The 19,056-nt window shown below is 48.1% G+C and overlaps 1 protein-coding gene and 1 long non-coding RNA gene across 3 annotated transcripts in view; one reads left to right on the plus strand and one right to left on the minus strand.

The window, feature by feature from the left end:
- Window positions 1–2,759: 2,759 nt before the first annotated feature.
- LOC122542461 (uncharacterized) lies at window positions 2,760–4,172 on the minus strand. The gene is made up of 2 exons (XR_006309807.2): window positions 4,029–4,172; window positions 2,760–2,995 (listed from the first exon to the last, which is right to left on the minus strand). It is a non-coding gene; the product is annotated as an uncharacterized LOC122542461 (long non-coding RNA).
- Window positions 4,173–5,257: 1,085 nt separating this feature from the next.
- The window catches only part of dut (deoxyuridine triphosphatase), a 39,300-nt gene continuing 25,501 nt past the window's right edge, over window positions 5,258–19,056 (plus strand). Inside the window, exon 1 of one of the 2 annotated variants that reach the window (XM_043680178.2) lies at window positions 5,258–5,434. In XM_043680178.2, coding sequence (XP_043536113.2) covers window positions 5,296–5,434 — 139 coding nt within the window. In that variant the 5' untranslated portion in view covers window positions 5,258–5,295. Of the gene's footprint in view, window positions 5,435–17,232; window positions 17,291–19,056 lie in introns of those variants that run through there. The other variant, XM_043680180.2, reaches the window with a different exon arrangement.

Here is a 19,056-nt window from a genome sequence, read left to right on the forward strand (position 1 = left end):
TGTAACCCATTCTAAAAGACTTAACAACAATTGAGGTTTGTTCAATATATCGTTTTACTTGCATGACACTATAATCTTTTGCTATAAATTCTGTGTCTTAAGGTCCTGCTTCACAACTACCTGATGAAGGAGCAGCGCTCCGAAAGCTAGTGCTTCCAATTAAACCTGTTGGTGTTGTGTGATTTTTATTGTTGTCCACCCTAGTCCAACATCGGCTCTTCCACATGCTCCCAATTAGTACGTACTTGTTGAATACCTTTTAACAGGGCCATCATCCCCTTAACTGACAAAACAGTGCTTCATGAAACTGCATAAATAAATGAAACTCACACCACCAAATAGTAAACAAATCTCCAGCATCTGCAGTCCTCACTTTCAGCTAGATACTCAACTAATCTGCTCAGGAGTAATAGCTGGGACTTAGCAAATGTCTAGGCCAAATCCCGTTTCCCCAAACCTTTGTGTAACACCATAGTGATGGCATTTTAATACATGTAAGGACTGTGTATCTAATTTCAGGACTGTATTTCAGCATTCTATTGCCACCTCAAACTTGTGCTACTGCAGTTCCTGAACAAAGAGGCTATTTCTGCTAGTCACCGATTTTGGTCGTTATTTGAACACGATCCCACAATCCTCACATTCCTGTTTATGTGGGCTTGTCGAATAAAGTATGGGAACCACATTTCTTACGTTATGGCAGTGAATACTCTTCAAAAGGGGGCGGTTTGCTCAGTCAACTGAATGGCTGGTTGTGACTGACAGAGACTGACAGCATGGGTTCAATTCCTATACGAAGAACTCTCCTTCTCAATGTACCCTCGGCTGAGGCATGGTGACCCTCAGGTTAAACCACTACATCACCTCTTTCTAAAATGGGACAATGGCAACTTTACCTTTTACTCTTCAAAGGTACTTCATTGCTGTCAAACGATTTCAAAAGTCCCCAGGACTGGATGGGATCTATCCCAGGTTGCTGAGGGAGGTGAGAGAGGAAATAGCTGGCGCCCTAACAGATATCTTTGTAGTATCCTTAAACACAGGTGAAGTGACAAAGGACTGGAGAGTTGCTAATGTTGTCTCCCTGTACAAGAAGGGTAGTAGGGACATTCAATGGGCGGCACAGTGGCACAGTGGTTAGCACTGCTGCCTCACAGCGCCAGAGACCCGGGTTCAATTCCCGCCTCAGGCGACTAACTGTGTGGAGTTTGCATGTTCTCCCCGTGTCTGCGTGGGTTTCCTCTGGGTGCTCCGGTTTCCTCCCACAGTCCAAAGATGTGCAGGTCAGGTGAATTGGCCATGCTAAATTGCCCGTAGTGTTAGGTACGGGGTAAACGTAAGGGTATGGGTGGGTGGCGCTTCGGCGGGGCGGTGTGGACTTGTTGGGCCGAAGGGCCTGTTTCCACACTGTAAGTAATCTAATCTAATCTAAATGTAACTACAGACCAGTGAGCCTGATGTCAGTGGTGGGAAGGTTGCTGGAGAAGGTACTGAAGAATAGAATCTATTTATATTTGGTAAAGAATGGGGCTTATCAGTGATAGGCAACATGGTTTTGTGCAGGGGAGATCATGCCTTACTAGCGTAATAGAGTTCTTTGAGGAAGTGACCAAGTTGATAGATGAAGGAAGGGCTGTAGATGTCATATACATGGACTTTAGTAAGTGTTTGATAAGGTTCCCCATGGTACACTAATGGAGAAAGTGAAGTCACATGGTGTGCAGGGTGTTCTAGCTAAGTGGATAAAGAACTGGTTGAGCAACAGGAGACAGAGAGTAGTAATTGAAGGGAGTTTCTCGAAATGGAGAAAGGTGACCAGTGGTGTTCCACAGGGATCAGTGCTGGGGCCACTGTTGTTTGTGATATACATAAATGATCTGGAAGAGGGCACTGTTGGTATGATCAGCAAGTTTGCAGATGACACGAAGATTGGTGGATATGGGACTGTCAAAGAATACAGGAGAATATAGATAGACTGGAGAATTGGGTGGAGAAGTGGCAGATGGAGTTCAATCAGGGCAAATGTGAGGTGATACATTTTGGGAAGTCTAATTCTAGAGTGAACTATACTGTAAACAGAAGAGCCTTAGGAAAAGTTGATGAGCGGAGAGATCTGGGAGTTCAGGTCCATTGTACCCTGAAGGTTGCTGCACAGATGGATAGAGTGGTCATGAAGGCATATAGTATACTTGCCTTCATTGGACAGGGTATTGAGTATAAGAGCTGGCAGGTCATGTTAAAATTGTACAAGAGATTGGTTCGGTTGCATTTAGAATACTGTGTAGAGTTCTGGTCGCCACATTATCAAAAGAATGTGGATGCTTTGGAGAGGGTGCAGAGAAGGTTTACGAGGATGTTGCCTGGTATGGAAGGTGCCAGCTATGAAGAGAGGTTGAGTAGGTTAGGTTTGTTTTCATTACAAAAAGGAGATTGAGGGGGGACCTGATTGAGGTTTACAAAATCATGAAGGGTAGAGGCAGGGTGGATAGAGATAAGCTTTTTCCCAAGGTGAGGTCACGTGTTCAAGGTAACAGATTCAAGGGGGATACACGCAGCAAGTATTTTACACAGAGGGTGGTAGGTGCCTGGAACGCGTTGCCAGCAGAGGTAGTAGAGGCAGGCACAGTAGATTCATTTAAGGTGCGTATGGATAGATCAGGAGTAGGTGGGGAGCAGAGGGATACAGATGCTTAGGAATTGGGCAACAGGTTTAGGCAATGGATTTGGATCGGCTCAGGCTTGGAGGGCAGAAGGGCCTGTTCTTGGGCTGCAAATTTTCTTTATTCTTTGTTTCCGAGGCCATGAAAGGAACAGTGTAAATGTAAATGCTTTCTTGATTTATATTGCAGTTCCTTCATATTACTGAGTCATTATTCTGGAATGTTCTCATGAACACCATGGACACTCCAACATCATCAGTCACCTACTGAAGTCCATGATGGCAGCTTGACACGACTTTCTCCAGACAGGCGATAGGTGTGATCTTGTTTACATCCTGAGGAAAAAAAATACAAATCCTTTATGAAGGAGTTCAATCTGCTTTGGTCTATAAACATTTTGTTGTTTTCATATCTTGTTAATTGTTTGTCTTGTTTATTTCAAACATGTAAATACATTAGGCCAAATGGCTTCAACCATTTAAAAACTGAAAGAACTATGGATGCTAAAAATCAGAAACAACAACAGAAATTGCTGGAAAAGCTCAGCAGGTTTGGCAGTATCTGTGGAGAGAAAGCAGATGTGGGTCGAGTAACCTCCTTAGAACTCAGACGTTCGTGTCTACTCATCTGTCTATAATCATTTGCTGAGGGTTTACAAATTTGCAGTGGGTAACAAGTGGTGAAATATTCACTATCCAAAGTGCCAGAAACTAATACAGGTTCATACCTTATCCATTCCTGGATGGCTATAGACATCTATTTGAGGGTAATCAATAATAAAGCATCAAATCAACTATCCAAGAAATCCTCTATATTTATCTGTTGTTAAAATATCATCTAAATATGTTCGAGAGGAGGTTCAGAGTGTGGTACTGCAACACACTGAAATCATACAGTTTAGCGAGGTTTGACATTTATCAGCTCTGAAGAGTCACTCGACCTGAAACATTAACTCTGATTTCTCTCCACAGATGCTGCCAGACCTTCTGAGCTTTTCCAGCAATTTCTGCTTTTGTTATCGGTTTAACCATTTGTTCTGTTGATGTGATATTTTCCATTTTATATCAGATTGGAAAATGTGGTGAATACCGCATAGAATGGCCACTGATCAGAGATTGTTGAATATTAACTAACAATAACCACATTAACCCTTAAAATAACGTGCGGAAAATTGCAGGGTCTGGCTCAGGGGAGGCGGGGTCTGCCTTTTCGCCAAACTCAAGAGCCCAAGGTTTCTGTGAGAAGACTAATCCGTTACATAAACCGAGCAATGAGTTATTGGATGGCCATAACTGAGTGGTGTTTAATTTGACCAGTCATACCCAATATATAACAAACAGTTTAAAATAGTCAGTTAGTGATACTAACTTTTGGTAAAACTCTGTCTACTAATCCGGAAAATCCAGAATAAACAGAATGCAATCAGGTTTTACAGTTTAAGAAAAATGAGACTCGTCAGTGAAAACTGGTAGAGAATGTTCCTGTTCCCGGCCCCAGACTGACAGCCCGGGGGGGGGGGGGGGAGACTGACAGCCCGGGGGAGACTGACAGCCCGGGGGGGGGGAGACTGACAGCCCGGGGGGGGGGGGGAGACTGACAGCCCGGGGGGGGGGGGGGGAGACTGACAGCCCGGGGGGGGGGGGGGGGGGAGACTGACAGCCCGGGGGGGGGGGGGGGGGAGACTGACAGCCCGGGGGGGGGGGGGGGGGGAGACTGACAGCCCGGGGGAGACTGACAGCCCGGGGGGGGGGAGACTGACAGCCCGGGGGGGGGGGGGAGACTGACAGCCCGGGGGGGGGGGGGGGAGACTGACAGCCCGGGGGGGGGGGGGGGGGAGACTGACAGCCCGGGGGGGGGGGGGGGGGAGACTGACAGCCCGGGGGAGACTGACAGCCCGGGGGGGGGGAGACTGACAGCCCGGGGGGGGGGAGACTGACAGCCCGGGGGGGGGGGGGAGACTGACAGCCCGGGGGGGGGGGGGGAGACTGACAGCCCGGGGGGGGGGGGGGGGGGAGACTGACAGCCCGGGGGGGGGGGGGAGACTGACAGCCCGGGGGGGGGGGGGGGGAGACTGACAGCCCGGGGGGGGGGGGGGGAGACTGACAGCCCGGGGGGGGGGGGGGGGGAGACTGACAGCCCGGGGGAGACTGACAGCCCGGGGGGGGGGGGAGACTGACAGCCCGGGGGGGGGGGGGGGGGGGAGACTGACAGCCCGGGGGGGGGAGACTGACAGCCCGGGGGGGGGGGGGGGGAGACTGACAGCCCGGGGGAGACTGACAGCCCGGGGGGGGGGGGGAGACTGACAGCCCGGGGGGGGGGGGGGGAGACTGACAGCCCGGGGGGGGGGGGGGGGAGACTGACAGCCCGGGGGGGGGGGGGGGGGAGACTGACAGCCGGGGGGGGGGGGAGACTGACAGCCCGGGGGGGGGGGGGGGGAGACTGACAGCCCGGGGGGGGAGACTGACAGCCCGGGGGGGGGGGGGGGGGAGACTGACAGCCCGGGGGGGGGGGGGGAGACTGACAGCCCGGGGGGGGGGGGGGAGACTGACAGCCCGGGGGGAGACTGACAGCCGGGGGGGGCAGGCCCCGGTTACAGCCCCAGCCCAGGCCCAGTCCCAGTCCCAGCCCCGGCCCCATGTGGCTGCAGGCTCTGAGCCGGGAGATGGCTGTGGGCTGTGGGCTCCGCGCTGGCGGCCGATTCCCGGTTCAGCTCCTGGTCTCGCAGACGTTCAGCAGCTCCTCCACCAACCGGCCTCAGAGCAGCTCGGAGCAAGGTAGATCCCCGCCGCCGCCTCCCGCCTCCCAGCTCCGGGCCCCGCCGCCGCCGAGCTCCCGGGGCCGGGGGGAGTGTGAGCCGGGCCCGGGGGGAGTGTGAGCCCGGGCCCGGGGGTGGGGGGAGTGTGAGCCGGGGCCCGGGGGGAGTGTGAGCCGGGCCCGGGGGGAGTGTGAGCCCGGGCCCGGGGGTGGGGGGAGTGTGAGCCGAGCCCGGGGGGAGTGTGAGCCGAGGCCCGGGGGGAGTGTGAGCCGAGGCCGGGGGGAGTGTGAGCCGAGCCGGGCCGGGCCGGGGGTGGGGGGAGTGTGAGCCGGGGCCCGGGGGGAGTGTGAGCCGGGGCCCGGGGGGAGTGTGAGCCGGGGCCGGGGGGAGTGTGAGCCGAGCCGGGCCGGGCCGGGGGTGGGGGGAGTGTGAGCCGGGGCCGGGGGTGGGGGGACTGTAACGACATGAAACAAGGTAACGGGAAGATGCCGGTTTTTAGAAAATAACCATCTCTCTCTGGGTGTGAGACTGAAACTGCAAGTATTGGATCTGTTTGTAATGTTGTAATTTTAAATTAGAGCCTAATTCTCATCCTTTCAATTAGTTTCAGTTCAGTGTTCCATGCTGTCTCTTGTTATTTAGATTCTAACTTGTATTCTATAACCGGCAGGTTTTTGACTCTTTGTTCCCATCCACAACATGCCTATTTTCAGGGTTTCACCTCTTGTCCCCTGGCTCCAGCTGGTCATTTCCACAAACACTGGAGGGGACAACAGACACAGAAAATAGCAGTAGCTCTAGACCATTCGGGCCTTCTAGCCAGCTCCATCATTTATTTTTCTTCCTCCTCCTTCCCCTCGGGATGTGGGCAACTGGTCCAGAGTCAGCCCCTTCCCCTCTGACACCCTCAAGGAGGAGAGTCCTTGCACAGACGCACTGATCCAGCTCTCAGAGTGAACAGAACCTCTGACCCTCCTGTTTATTATTTCTTTCTTTTTCCATTACCCCCACACTACTACCTAACTGCGGTAGTGCCTATTCTTTCCCCAGCACCGATGGTGTGTGTGTGTGCAGGTGTGAGACACAAGGTGCACGAATCTTTATTCAGTTTCCACCACCAGGAAGATAGGAAAACACCCGAGTGGCCAGTGACAAACACTGCCCTTCACATCAAAGGGCAAGCTCCATCATTTGTTATGGTCATAGCTGATCATCCAGTTCAATACCTTTACACCCATGCCCTTTGATCCATTTAGCCCGAACAATTATATCTAACATTTCATTAAATCATAAACTGCTTTCTGGGCAGTGAATTCCACTTCTCCCCATCTCAATCTGAAATTATTTACCCCATATTCTTAGATCATGACCCTCTGGTTCTGGCCTCCCCAGTTATCGGGAATGTTTTTCCTGCAGCTATGCTGTTTAGTTCTGCTGAATTTTATAGGTTTCTAGGCGATCCTCCTCATTCGCTCCCAGTGAATACAATCTTAATTATTCAACCTCTCCTCATGCATCATTCCTACTATCTCAGGAATCGGTCTGGTAAACTTTCACAGCACTCCCTCAAGTGCAGGAACATCCTTCCTCAGATAAGAGGACCAAAATTGCACACAGTACTCCAGGTATGGTCTCACCAAGGCCCTGTTCAATTGCAGCAAAACATCCCTACTCCCTGCGTTCGAATCCCCTCACTGTGAAGGTTAGTGTACCATTTGCCTCCTTTACCATCTGCCCCTGTGAGCTTCCTGTCAGTGATTGGTATATGAAGACACCCAGGACTTATTGCACATTCCTCCCTCTCAATTTAAAGCCATTCAGATAACCTGTCTTCCTGTTCTTGCTACCAAAGTGGATAATGTCACATGTACCCACATTATACTACGTCTACCATACATTTGACCAATCTCTCATCTTGTCCAAGTCACACTGAACTGCATCCTCCTCACAGTTCACTCTCCCACCCAGGTTTGTGTTATTTGGAAATACTGCTTTAATTTCCTCATCTAAATCATAGATATTCTGAGTATCTGATTACCTTATCATTGATCCCTGTGGTACCCCACTGGTCACTGCCTGCCAATAGGACAAAGACCCCTTTATTGCAACTCTTTGTTTCCTGCCTATCAGTGAGTTTTCTATCCATGTCAATACATTTCCCCAAATCATAAGAACATCAGAACTCGGAGCAGGAGTAGGCCGTCTGGCCCTTCGACCTGCTCCACCACTCAATAAGATCATGGCTGATCTTTCCGTGTACTCAGATCCACTTACCCGCGCTCTCACCGTATCCCATAATTCCTTTATTGTTCAAACAACATCTACCTTAGCTTTGAAAACGTTTACTGAAGTAAATCAGTTACTTCACTGGGCAAGGAATTCTATAGATTAACAGCCCTCTGGGTGAAGAAGTTTCCTTCTCAGTTCAGTCCTAAATCTGCTCCCCCTAATCTTGAGGCTACGCTGTCTTGTCCTAGTCTCACCTGCCAGAGGAAACATCCTCTCTACTTCTATCTTATCTATTCACTTCATAATTTTATATGTTTCGATACGATCCCCCCTCATTCTTCTGAATTCCAATGAATATAATCCCAGTCTATGCAGTCTCTCCTCATAAACCAACCCCCTCAACTCTGGAATCAACCTAGTGAACCTCCTCTGCACCCCTCCAGTACATCCTTTCTCAATTAAGGAGACCAAATCTGCACGCAGTACTCCAGGTGTGACCTCACCAGCACCCTATACAGCTGCAACATAACCTCCCTGTTTTTAAACTCAACCCCTTTAGCACCAAAGGACAAAATTCCATTTGCCTTCCTAATTACTTGTTGTACCCGCAGACCAACCTTCTGTGATTCATGCAAAAGAACACCCAGGTCCTTCTGGATAGCAGCGTGCTGCAATGTTTTACCGTTCAAGCAATAATCATTTTTACTATTATTCCTACCAAAATGGATGACCTCACATTTATTACATTGTATTCCATCTGTCAGACCTTGCCCACTCACTCAAAGTATCCATGTTCCTGTGCAACGATTCATAGTCCTTTGCACACTTTGCATTACCACTCATCTTAGTGTCATCTGCAAACTTTGACACACTACACGTAGTCCCCAACTCCAAATCCTCTGTATAAGTTGTGAATAATTGTGGTCCCAACACCAATCCCTGAGGCACACCACTAGTCGCTGATTGCCAACCAGAATAGCACTGATTTATCCCCACTCTTTACTTCCAGTTAGTCAACCAATCCTCTATCAATGCTAATACATTACCCGTAACGCCATGCAGTCTTATAGGATATAAAACATAGAATGTTACAGCGCAGTACAGGCCCCTCGGCCCTCGATGTTGTGCTGACCTGTGAAATTAATCTGATGCCCATCTAACCGACACCATTCCGTTATTATCTATATGTATGTCCAATGCCCATTTAAATGTCCTTAATGTCGGTGAGTCTACTACTGTTGCAGGCAGGCCGTTCCAGCCACTTGTGCGGCACCTTGTCAAAGGCCTTTTAGAAATCTAGGTACTTGACATCCACTGGGTCCCCGTTGTCCAATGTGCTCATAATGTCTTCATAGAATTCCAAAAGATTAGTTAAGCATGACCTGCCCTTCACGAACCCATGCTGTGTCTGCCCAACGAGACAATTTCTATTGCGGTGCCTTGTTATTTCTTCTTTGATAATCTCAAGCATCTTCCCCACTACAGAGGTTAAGCTAATTGGTCGATAAAGATTGGTCGATATTGGTCTTTTGTCTCCCTCCCTTTTTAAACAGTGGCATCACATTTGCTGTTTTCCAATCTGCTGGGACTCCCCAAAGTCCAGCAAATTTTGGAAAATTACTGCCAGTGCGCTTGCTATTTCTTCCGCCATCTCTTTTAGTATCCTGGGATGCATTCCATCAGGGCTAGGAGACTTGTCTAAACTTAGCTCCATTAGCTTGCCCAACACTACCTCTTCCGTAATAATGAGATTTAACTTTGCAGACTAATCTCTTAGGTGGAATTTTGTTGAAAGCCTTCCGAAAGTCCAATAAACCACATCCACTGGCTTCCTCTGATCAGCTGTATTATTCACATCCTTGTAAACCTCCAGTAGATTTGTCAAGCACAATTTCCCTTTTATTGATCCACACTGACTCTGTCTGATCCTGCCATTGTTTCCCATCTGGTCTGTTATTAAATCTTTTATAATGGACTTTAACATTTTCTCACTACTGACATTGGGTTGACTGACCTATAATTCCTGTCTTCTTTTTTTAAATAGTGGAGTTACATTAGCAACCCTCCGATTTGTGGGAACTGTTCGAGAATCTACAGAATCTTGGAAGATGACCACAAATGCACCCACTCTTTTGAGGGTGACTTCCTTAAGTATTCTGGGATGTAGATTATCAGGCTCTGGGGATTTATCAGCCTTTAATCCCGTCAATTTCCCCAACATTTTTCCTACTAATTATTAGAATCAGGGTAGCAGATACAGAACAGAGATGAGGAGAAATGACTTCTCTCAAAAGGGTCATGAATCTGTGAAATTCACTATCCCAGAGTGCAATGGATGCTGGGACTTTGATTACATTTAAGGAGGATGTGGACATTTTTCATTAGTATTGAGTTGAAGGGTTATGGAGAGCAGGCAGGAAAGTGGAGTTGAGACGGAGATGAGATCCGCCATTGATCATATCAAATGGCAGAATAAGCTCGAGGGGTTGAATTGCCAACCCCTTGCTCCTAATTCCTATATTCTGATAGATTCCCTTATCTTTTTCTCTTCACACACTTAAAAAAAAATTTATAAAGTTTTTATGTTCCTCACAAGCCTACTCTCCTTTGTTAAATTCTAAATCTGCTCCCAAACCTCAGCTTTTTTTTTCTTCTGGCAAATTTGTATGTCTGTTCCTTGGATCTAATGTTATCTCAAGTTTCCCTTGTAAACTATGGTTTGACCATAAGCTTTAGGACACAAATTAGGTCATTCAGCCCATTAAGTCTGCTACACCAGTCAATCATAGCTGATATGTTTCTCAACCCTATTCTTCTCATTACCTTTAATCCCCTTACTAATCAAGAACCTATCTATTTCTGTCTTAAATCCACTGAATGACTTGGCATTCAAAGCCTTCTGTGGCAATGAGTTCCATGGATTCACCACTCTCTGGCTGAAGAAACTCCTGCTCATTGCAGTTCTAAAGAATCATCCCTTCACTCTGAGACTGTGCCCTCGGGTCCAAGTCTGTCCTACTAGAGGAGATATCATCTCTTTGTCCACCCTCTTCAGGCCCCTCAGTATTCTGCAAGTTGCAATCAGATCCCCTCCCACATCCTTCTGAATACAATTAAACACATACCCAGAGTCCACATATGACAAGCCATTCATCCCTGGGATCATTCTTGTAAATGGGACCCCCTCCAAGGCCAGTACTTTCTTCTGTAGATACGGGGCCCAAAACTGCTCACAATATTCCAAATGTTGTCCAACAGAGCCTTACACAGCTTTAGCAGTACACCCATGATCATATTCTGGCCATCTTGAAATGAATGCTGACATTTGCCTTCCTCACTGCCAACTGAACCTATATTACCGTCAGAGACACCTGCACAAAGAGTCTTAAGTCCCTTTGCATTTTAGATTTCCAATGCATTTCCACATTTAGAAAATAGTCTATGCCTCTATTTTTCCTACCAAAGTGCATAACCTCACACTTTCTCACATTGTATTCCATCTTTGCTAACTTGTTGAGCATGTCCAAGTCGTTCTGCAGCTTCCCTGCTTCCTCAACACTACCTGCCCCTCCACCTATCTTTGTGTCATCTACAAATTTAACCACAATGCTGTTAATTTCTTCATCAGATTGTTAATGTATAACATGAAGAGTTGTTCCAATATGGATCCCTGTGGAATTCCACTAGTCACTGGCTGCCATCCTGAAAAAGACTCCTTTATCCCAACTGTCTGCCTTCCACCAATCCTCTATCCAAACCAATAACATGCCCCTAACATCATGGGCTCTGATGTCTTTGAGCAGCTTCCTATGCAGAACCTTGTCAAAGACATTCTGCAAACCTAAATAGAGCACATCCACTGGCAGCTTAGGTGAATTGGCCATGCTAAATTGCCCATAATGTTCAGGGATGTGTAGGCTAGGTGCATTAGTCAGGGGAAATGTAAAAAGGAGAATAGGGGAAAGGGTCTTGGTGGGATACTCTTTGGAGGGTTGGAGTGGACTTGTTGGGCCAAATGGCCTGTTTCCACAGTGTAGGGATTCTATGATTTAAATTACCCTAATGCATCTGACTCTACAACCAGTGCTGGCAGTGCATCCCACGGACCCACAACCTCTGACATCTTCCCTAAACCTTCCTCCAATCATCTTAAAATAATGCCTCCTCATGAAAGCCATTTCCACCATGGAAAAAGGTCTCTGGCTATCCACTCTGTCTATGCCTCTCCTCATCTTGTACATCTCTATCAAGTCACCTTTCATCCTTCTTCACTCCAATGAGAAAAGCCCTAGCTCTCTCAACCTTTCTTCATAAGACATGCCCTCCAGTCCAGGCAGCATCCTGGTAAATCTCCTCTGCACCCTGTCTACAGCTTCCACATCCTTCCTATAATGAGGTGACCAGAACTGAACACAATATTCCAAACGAGGGCTTTATAGAGCTGCAGCATAACCTCACAGTTCTTAAACTCAATCCCCCTGCTAATGAAAGCCAACAAACCATGCGCCTTCTTAACAATCCTAAACTTGGGTGGCAACTTTGAGGGATCTATGGACATAGACTCCAAGATTCCTCTGTTCCTCCACACTACTAAGAATCCTGCCTTTAACCCTGCAATCTGCATTCAAATTCGACCTTCCAAAATGAATCACGTCACACTTTTCCAGGTTGAACTCCATCTGCTACTTATCAGCTCAGTTCTGCATCCTGTCACTGTCCCATTGCAACCTACAACAGCTCTCCGGCAAACTTATTAACTCACCCTTTCACTTCCTCATCCAAGTCATTTATAAAAATCACAAAGAGCAGAGATCCCATAGCAGATCCCTGCAGAACACCACTGAATACTTTTCATCAACTACCACTCTCCGTCTTCTGTGGGCCAGTCAATTTTGTATACAGCCAGCCACATTTCCCTGTATCCCATGCCTCCTTTTTTCTGAATGTGCCTACCATGGGGAACCTTATCAAACATCTTGCTAAACTCCATGTACACCAAATCCACTGCTCTACTTTCATCAATGTGTTTTGTCACATCCTCAAAGAATTCAATAAGGTTTGTGAGGCATGGCCTGCCCCTCACAAAGCCGTGCTGACTATCTCTAATCAAGCTCTGCTTTTCCAAATAATCATAAACTTTGTCTCTCACAATCCTCTCCAATAATTTTCCCACCACCGGTGTTAAACTGATAGGTCATGAATTAGCAAACAGGATTAATGAGAATCCCAAGACTTTTTATACATATTTAAAAAGCAAGAGGCTAGCTGGGAAGGGGTTGGCCCACTCAAGGACAAAAGAGGGAATGTGTGGGTGTGGAGCCAGAAGAGGTCTTAAATGAATACTATGTATTGGTATTTCCCAAAGAGAAGGAATGGTGGATGAGGTTTCAGGAAAGGGAGTGCCGGGTTTCAAAGCCAAGCTGCTATTAAAAAGAAAGAGATGTTGCACATCTAAAAAACTATTCAGACAGGTAAGTCCCTGGTTCCTGATGTAATCTGTCCCAGAATATCGAGGGAGGCAAGAGAACAAATTGCTGGACCATTGACAGGTTTTTAAAAATCCATTTTGGCCACAGGCGAGGTCCCAGAGGATTGGAGAATAGCTAATGTTTGTCCCATTGTTTAAAAAGGGTTAGAAATTAAAGACCAGGAAGCGCCTCATCAGTGGTAGGAAAATTATTGGAAAAGATTATCAAGGACAAGATCTATAAGCATTTAGAAACAAGTGGACTGATTAGTGATAAACAGCATGGTTTTGTGCAGGGGGAGGTTGGTGCCTCACTTACTTGATCAAGTCTTTTAAGGAGGTGACAAAGGTGATTAATGAGGGACAACTGGTTGATGTTGTCTACATGGAGTTTAGTAAAGTCTTTGACAAGGTCCCTCATGACAGACTATACAAAAGGTGAAGTCAAATGTAATAGGTGAGCTGGCAAGATGGATACAAAACTGGCTTAGTCATAAGAGAAAGTGAGGACTGCAGATGCTGGAGATCAGAGCTGAAAATGTGTTGCGGGAAAAGCGCAGCAGGTCAGGCAGCATCCAAGGAGCAGGAGAATCGACGTTTCGGGCATGAGCCCTTCTTCACGAAGGAGGAAAATGTGTCCAGCAGGCTAAGATAAAAGGTAGGGGGGAGGGGCGTTGGAAATGCGATAGGTGGAAGGAGGTCAAAGTGAGGGTGATAGGTCAGGGTGGGGGCGGAGAGGTCAGGAAGAAGATTGCAGGTTAGGAAGGCAGTGCTGAGTTCGAGGGATTTGACTGAGACAAGGTGGGGGGAGGGGAAATGAGGAAACTGGAGAAATCTGAGTTCATCCCTTGTGGTTGGAGGGTTCCTAGGCGGAAGATGAGGCGCTTTTCCTCCAACCGTCGTGTTGCTATGGTCTGGCGATGGAGGAGTCCAAGGACCTGCATATCCTTGGTGGAGTGGGAGGGGGAGTTGAAGTGTTCAGCCACGGAGCGGTTGGGTTGGTTGGTCCGGGTGTCCCAGAGGTGTTCTCTGAAACGTTCCACAAGTAGGCAGCCTGTCTCCCCAGTATAGAGGAGGCCACATCGGGTGCAGCGGATGCAGTAAATGATGTGTGTGGAGGTGCAGGTGAATTTGTGGCGGATATGGAAGGATCCCTTGGGGCCTTGGAGGGAAGTAAGGGGGGAGGTGTGGGCGCAAGTTTTGCATTTCTTGTGGTTGCAGGGGAAGGTGCTGGGAGTGGAGGTTGGGTTGGTGGGGGGTGTGGACCTGATGAGGGAGTCACGGAGGGAGTGGTCTTTTCGAATGCTGATATGGGAGGGGAGGGAAATATATCCCTGGTGGTGGGGTCCGTTAGGAGGTGGCGGAAATGACAACGGATGATACGATGTATATGGAGATTGGTGGGGTGGTAGGTGAGGACCAGTGGGATTCTGTCCTGGGGGCTCAAGGACAGAGGAGCGGGAAGTGGAGGAGATGCGGTGGAGGGCATCGTCGATCACGCCGGGGGGGAAATTGCGGTCTTTGAAGAAGGAGGCCATCTGGGTTGTATGGTATTGGAACTGGTCCTCCTGGGAGCAGATGCGGCGGAGACGAAGGAATTGGGAATATGGGATGGTGTTTTTACAGGGGGCAGGGTGGGAGGAGGTGTAGTCTAGGTAGCTGTGGGAGTCGGTCGGTTTATAGTAAATGTCCGTGTTGATTCGGTCGCCTGAGATAGAAATGGAAGGGTCTAGGAAGGGGAGGGAGGAGTCTGAGACGGTCCAGGTGAATTTGAGGTCGGGGTGGAAGGTGTTGGTAAAGTGGATGAACTGTTCAACCTCCTCGTGGGAGCACGAGGCAGCGCCGATACAGTCATCGATGTAGCGGAGGAAAAGGTGGGGGGTGGTGCCAGTGTAGCTGCGGAAGATGGAGTGTTCCACATATCCTACGAAGAGGCAGGCATAGCTGGGGCCCATGCGGGTGCCCATGGTTACTCCTTTGGTTTGGAGGAAGTGGGAGGATTGGAAAGAGAAGTTGTTCAGGGTGAGGACCAGTTCAGTCAGTCGAAGGAGGGTGTCAGTGGAAGGGTACTGGTTGGTACGGCGGGAAAGGAAGAAGCGAGCACCCGCATGGGCCCCAACTATGCCAGCCTCTTCGTAGGATATGTGGAACAGTCCATCTTCCGCAGCTACACTGGCACCACCCCCCACCTTTTCCTCCGCTACATCGATGACTGTATCGGCGCTACCTCGTGCTCCCACGAGGAGGTTGAACAGTTCATCCACTTTAACAACACCTTCCACCCCGACCTCAAGTTCACCTGGACCGTCTCAGACTACCACCCCACCAACTTCCATATACATCGTATCATCCATCGTCATTTCCGCCACCTCCAAACGGACCCCACCACCAGGGATTTATTTCCCTCCTCTCCCTTATTAGCGTTCCGAAAAGACCACTCCCTCCGTGACTCCCTCGTCAGGTCCACACCCTCTCACCAACCCAACCTCCACTTCCGGCACCTTCCCCTGCAACCGCAAGAAATCCAAAACTTGCGCCCACATCTCTCCCCTTACTTCCCTCCAAGGCTCCAAGGGATCCTTCCATATCCGCCACAAATTCACCTGCACCTCCACACACATCATCTATTGCATCCGCTGCACCCGATGTGGCCTCCTCTATATTGGGGAGACAGGCCGCCTACTTGCGGAATGTTTCAGAGAACACCTCTGGGACACCCAGACCAACCAACCTGACCGCCCCATGGCTGAACACTTCAACTCCCCCTCCCACTCCACCAAGGACATGCAGGTCCTTGGACTCCTCCATCGCCAGACCATAGCAACACGACGGCTGGAGGAAAAGCGCCTCATCTTCCACCTAGGAACCCTCCAACCACAAGGGATGAACTCAGATTTCTCCAGTTTCCTCATTTCCCCTCCCCCCACCTTGTCTCAGTCAAATCCCTCGAACTCAGCACTGCCTTCCTAACCTGCAATCTTCTTCCTGACCTCTCCGCCCACACCCCCACTCCGGCCTATCACCCTCACCTTGACCTCTTTCCACCTATCGCATTTCCAACCCCCCTCCCCCAAGTCCCTCCTCCCTACCTTTTATCTTAGCCTGCTGGACACACTTTCTTCCTTCCTGAAGAAGGGCTCATGCCCGAAACGTAGATTCTCCTGCTCCTTGAATGCTGCCTGACCTGCGCTTTTCTAGCAACACATTTTCAGCTCTGGCTTAGTCATAGGAAACAGAAGGTGTGGTGGAAGAATGCTTTTCGGAATGACTAGTGGTGTTCCAAGGGATCAATGCTGGGGCCTCTGCTGTTCGTGATCTACATACATGATTTGGAGGAAAACGTAACTGGTATAATTAGTAAGTTTGCAAACGAGAAAGATTGGTGGAGTTGAAGATAGGGAGGAGGATTGTCAGAGGATACAGCGGGATATAAATCAGTTGGAGGCATGGGAAGAAAAATGGCAGATGGAATTCAATACAGACAAATGTGAGGCAATGCATTTTAGAAGGTCACGTGCAGGTGTAAATTATACAGTGAATGGCAGAACTCTTAGGACTATCGATATGCAGAGGGATCTGGGTGTGCAGGTCTACAGATCACTGACGGTGCAGCGCAGATAGATAAGGCAGTTAAAAAAAGGCCTATGGCATGCTAGCCTTTATTGGAAGGGGGACTGAGTGTCAGGGTAGACAAGTTATGCTGCAGCTTCATATTACTTTAGTTCGGACACATTTGGAATATTGTGTATAGTTCTAGTCATCACATCACCAGTAGGATAGGGGAGGGTACAGAAAAGGGTTACCAGGATGTTGCCTGGTATGGGAGACCTTAGCTATGAAGAAAGGTTGGATAGACTGGGTTTGTTTTCACTGGAATGCAGGAAGTTAGGGGTGAGCTAATAGAAATTTATGAAATTGCAAATAGCATGGATAGAGTGGAAAGTATGAGGCGTTTTTCCCTCCCAGCATGTAAGGGTTAGTTACTAGGGTACACAGGTTCAAGGTGCAGGGAGGGATGAAGTTTAGAAGTGATGTGCGAGGTACATTTTTCACACAAAATGTGGAGAGTGACTGGAACATGCTGACAGAGGAGGTGGTGGAAACACACACAACAGCAGCATTCAAGAAACGCCTGGATGAATACATTGAACAGGAAAGGAATAGAGGGATGCGGATCCTGTAAGTGAAGACAATTTTAGTATGGAAGGACAAAATGTGTTGGTGCAGGCTTGCAGGGCTGAAGGATCTATAGAACATAGAACATTACAGCGCAGTACAGGCCCTTCGGCCCTTGATGTTGCGCCGCCGTGTCATACCAATCTGAAGCCCATCTAACCTATACTATTCCATGTATGTCCATATGCTTGTCCAATGACGACTTAAATGCCCTTAAAGTTGGCAAATCTACTACCATTGCAGGCAAAGCATTCCATACCCTTCCTAATCTCTGAGTAAAGAAACTACCTCTGACATCTGTCCTATATCTATCACCCCTCAATTTAAAGCTATGCCCCCTCGTGCACACTGTCACCATACTTGGAAAAAGGCTCTCCCTGTCCACCCTATCTAACCCTCTGATTATCTTATATGTCTCTATTAAGTCACCTCTCAACCTTCTTCTCTCCAACGAAAGCAGCCCAAGTCCCTCAGCCTTTCCTCGTAAGACCTTCCCTCCATACCAGGCAACATCCTAGTTAATCTCCTCTGCACCCTTTCCAAAGCTTCCACATCCTTCTTATAATGCAGTGACCAGAACTGTACACAATACTCCAAGTGCAACCGCACCAGAGTTTTATACAGCTGTAGCATAGCCTCATGGTTCAGGAACTTGATCCCTCTATTAATAAAAGCTAAAACACTGTATGCCTTCTTAACTACCCTATCAACCTGGGTGGCAACTATCAAGGATCTGTGTACCTGGACACCAAGATCTCTCTGCTCATCTACGCTACCAAGGATCTTACCATTAGCCCAGTACTTTGCATTCCGGTTACTCTGACCAAAGTGAATCACCTCACACTTGTCCGCATTAAATTCCATTTGCCACCTCTCAGCCCAGCTCTGCAGCTTATCTATGTCTCTCTGTAACCTACAACCTCCTTTGTCACTATCCAAACTCCACCGACCTTAGTGTCGTCTGCAAATTTACTAACCCACCCTTCTACACCCTCATCCAGGTCGTTTATAAAAATGACAAACAGCAGTGGACCCAACACCGACCTTTGCGGTACACCACTGGTAACTGGACTCCAGGATGAACATTTCCCATCAGCCAACACCCTCTGTCTTCTTTCAGCAAATCAATTACTGATCCATACTGCTATATCTCCCACAATCCCATTCCTCTGCATTTTGTACAATTGTCTACTGTGGGGAACCTTATCGAACGCCTTGCTGAAATCCATATACACCACATCAACCAGTTTACTCTCATCTACCTGTTTGGTCACCTTCTCAAAGAACTCAATAAGGTTTGTGAGACACGACCTACCCTCCACAAAACCGTGCTGACTATCCCTAATCAAATTATTCTTTTCTAAATGATTATAAATTCTATCTCTTATAAACTTTTCCAACACTTTACCAACAACTGAAGTAAGGCTCACTGGTTTATAATTACCATGGTTGTCTCTACTCCCCTTCTTGAACAGAGGACCACATTTGCTATCCTCCAGTCTTCTGCATTATTCCTGTAGGCAATGATGATTTAAAGATCAATGCCAAAGGCTCAGCAATCACCTCCCTGGCTTCCCAGAGGATCCTAGGATAAATCCCATCCGGCCCAGGGGACTTATCTATTTTCACACTCTGCAGGATTTCTAATACCTCTTCCTTGTGAACTTCAATCCCACCTAGTCTAGTAGCCTGTATCTCAGTATTCTCCTTGACAATATTGTCATTTTCTAGAGTGAATACTGTCGAAAAATATTCATTTAGTGCTTCCC

This window comes from Chiloscyllium plagiosum, unplaced genomic scaffold (assembly GCF_037043375.1).
Source record: "Chiloscyllium plagiosum isolate Xiang-an unplaced genomic scaffold, Cpla_swu_hap1 HiC_scaffold_42, whole genome shotgun sequence".
Classification (NCBI taxonomy): Eukaryota; Metazoa; Chordata; class Chondrichthyes; order Orectolobiformes; family Hemiscylliidae; genus Chiloscyllium; species Chiloscyllium plagiosum.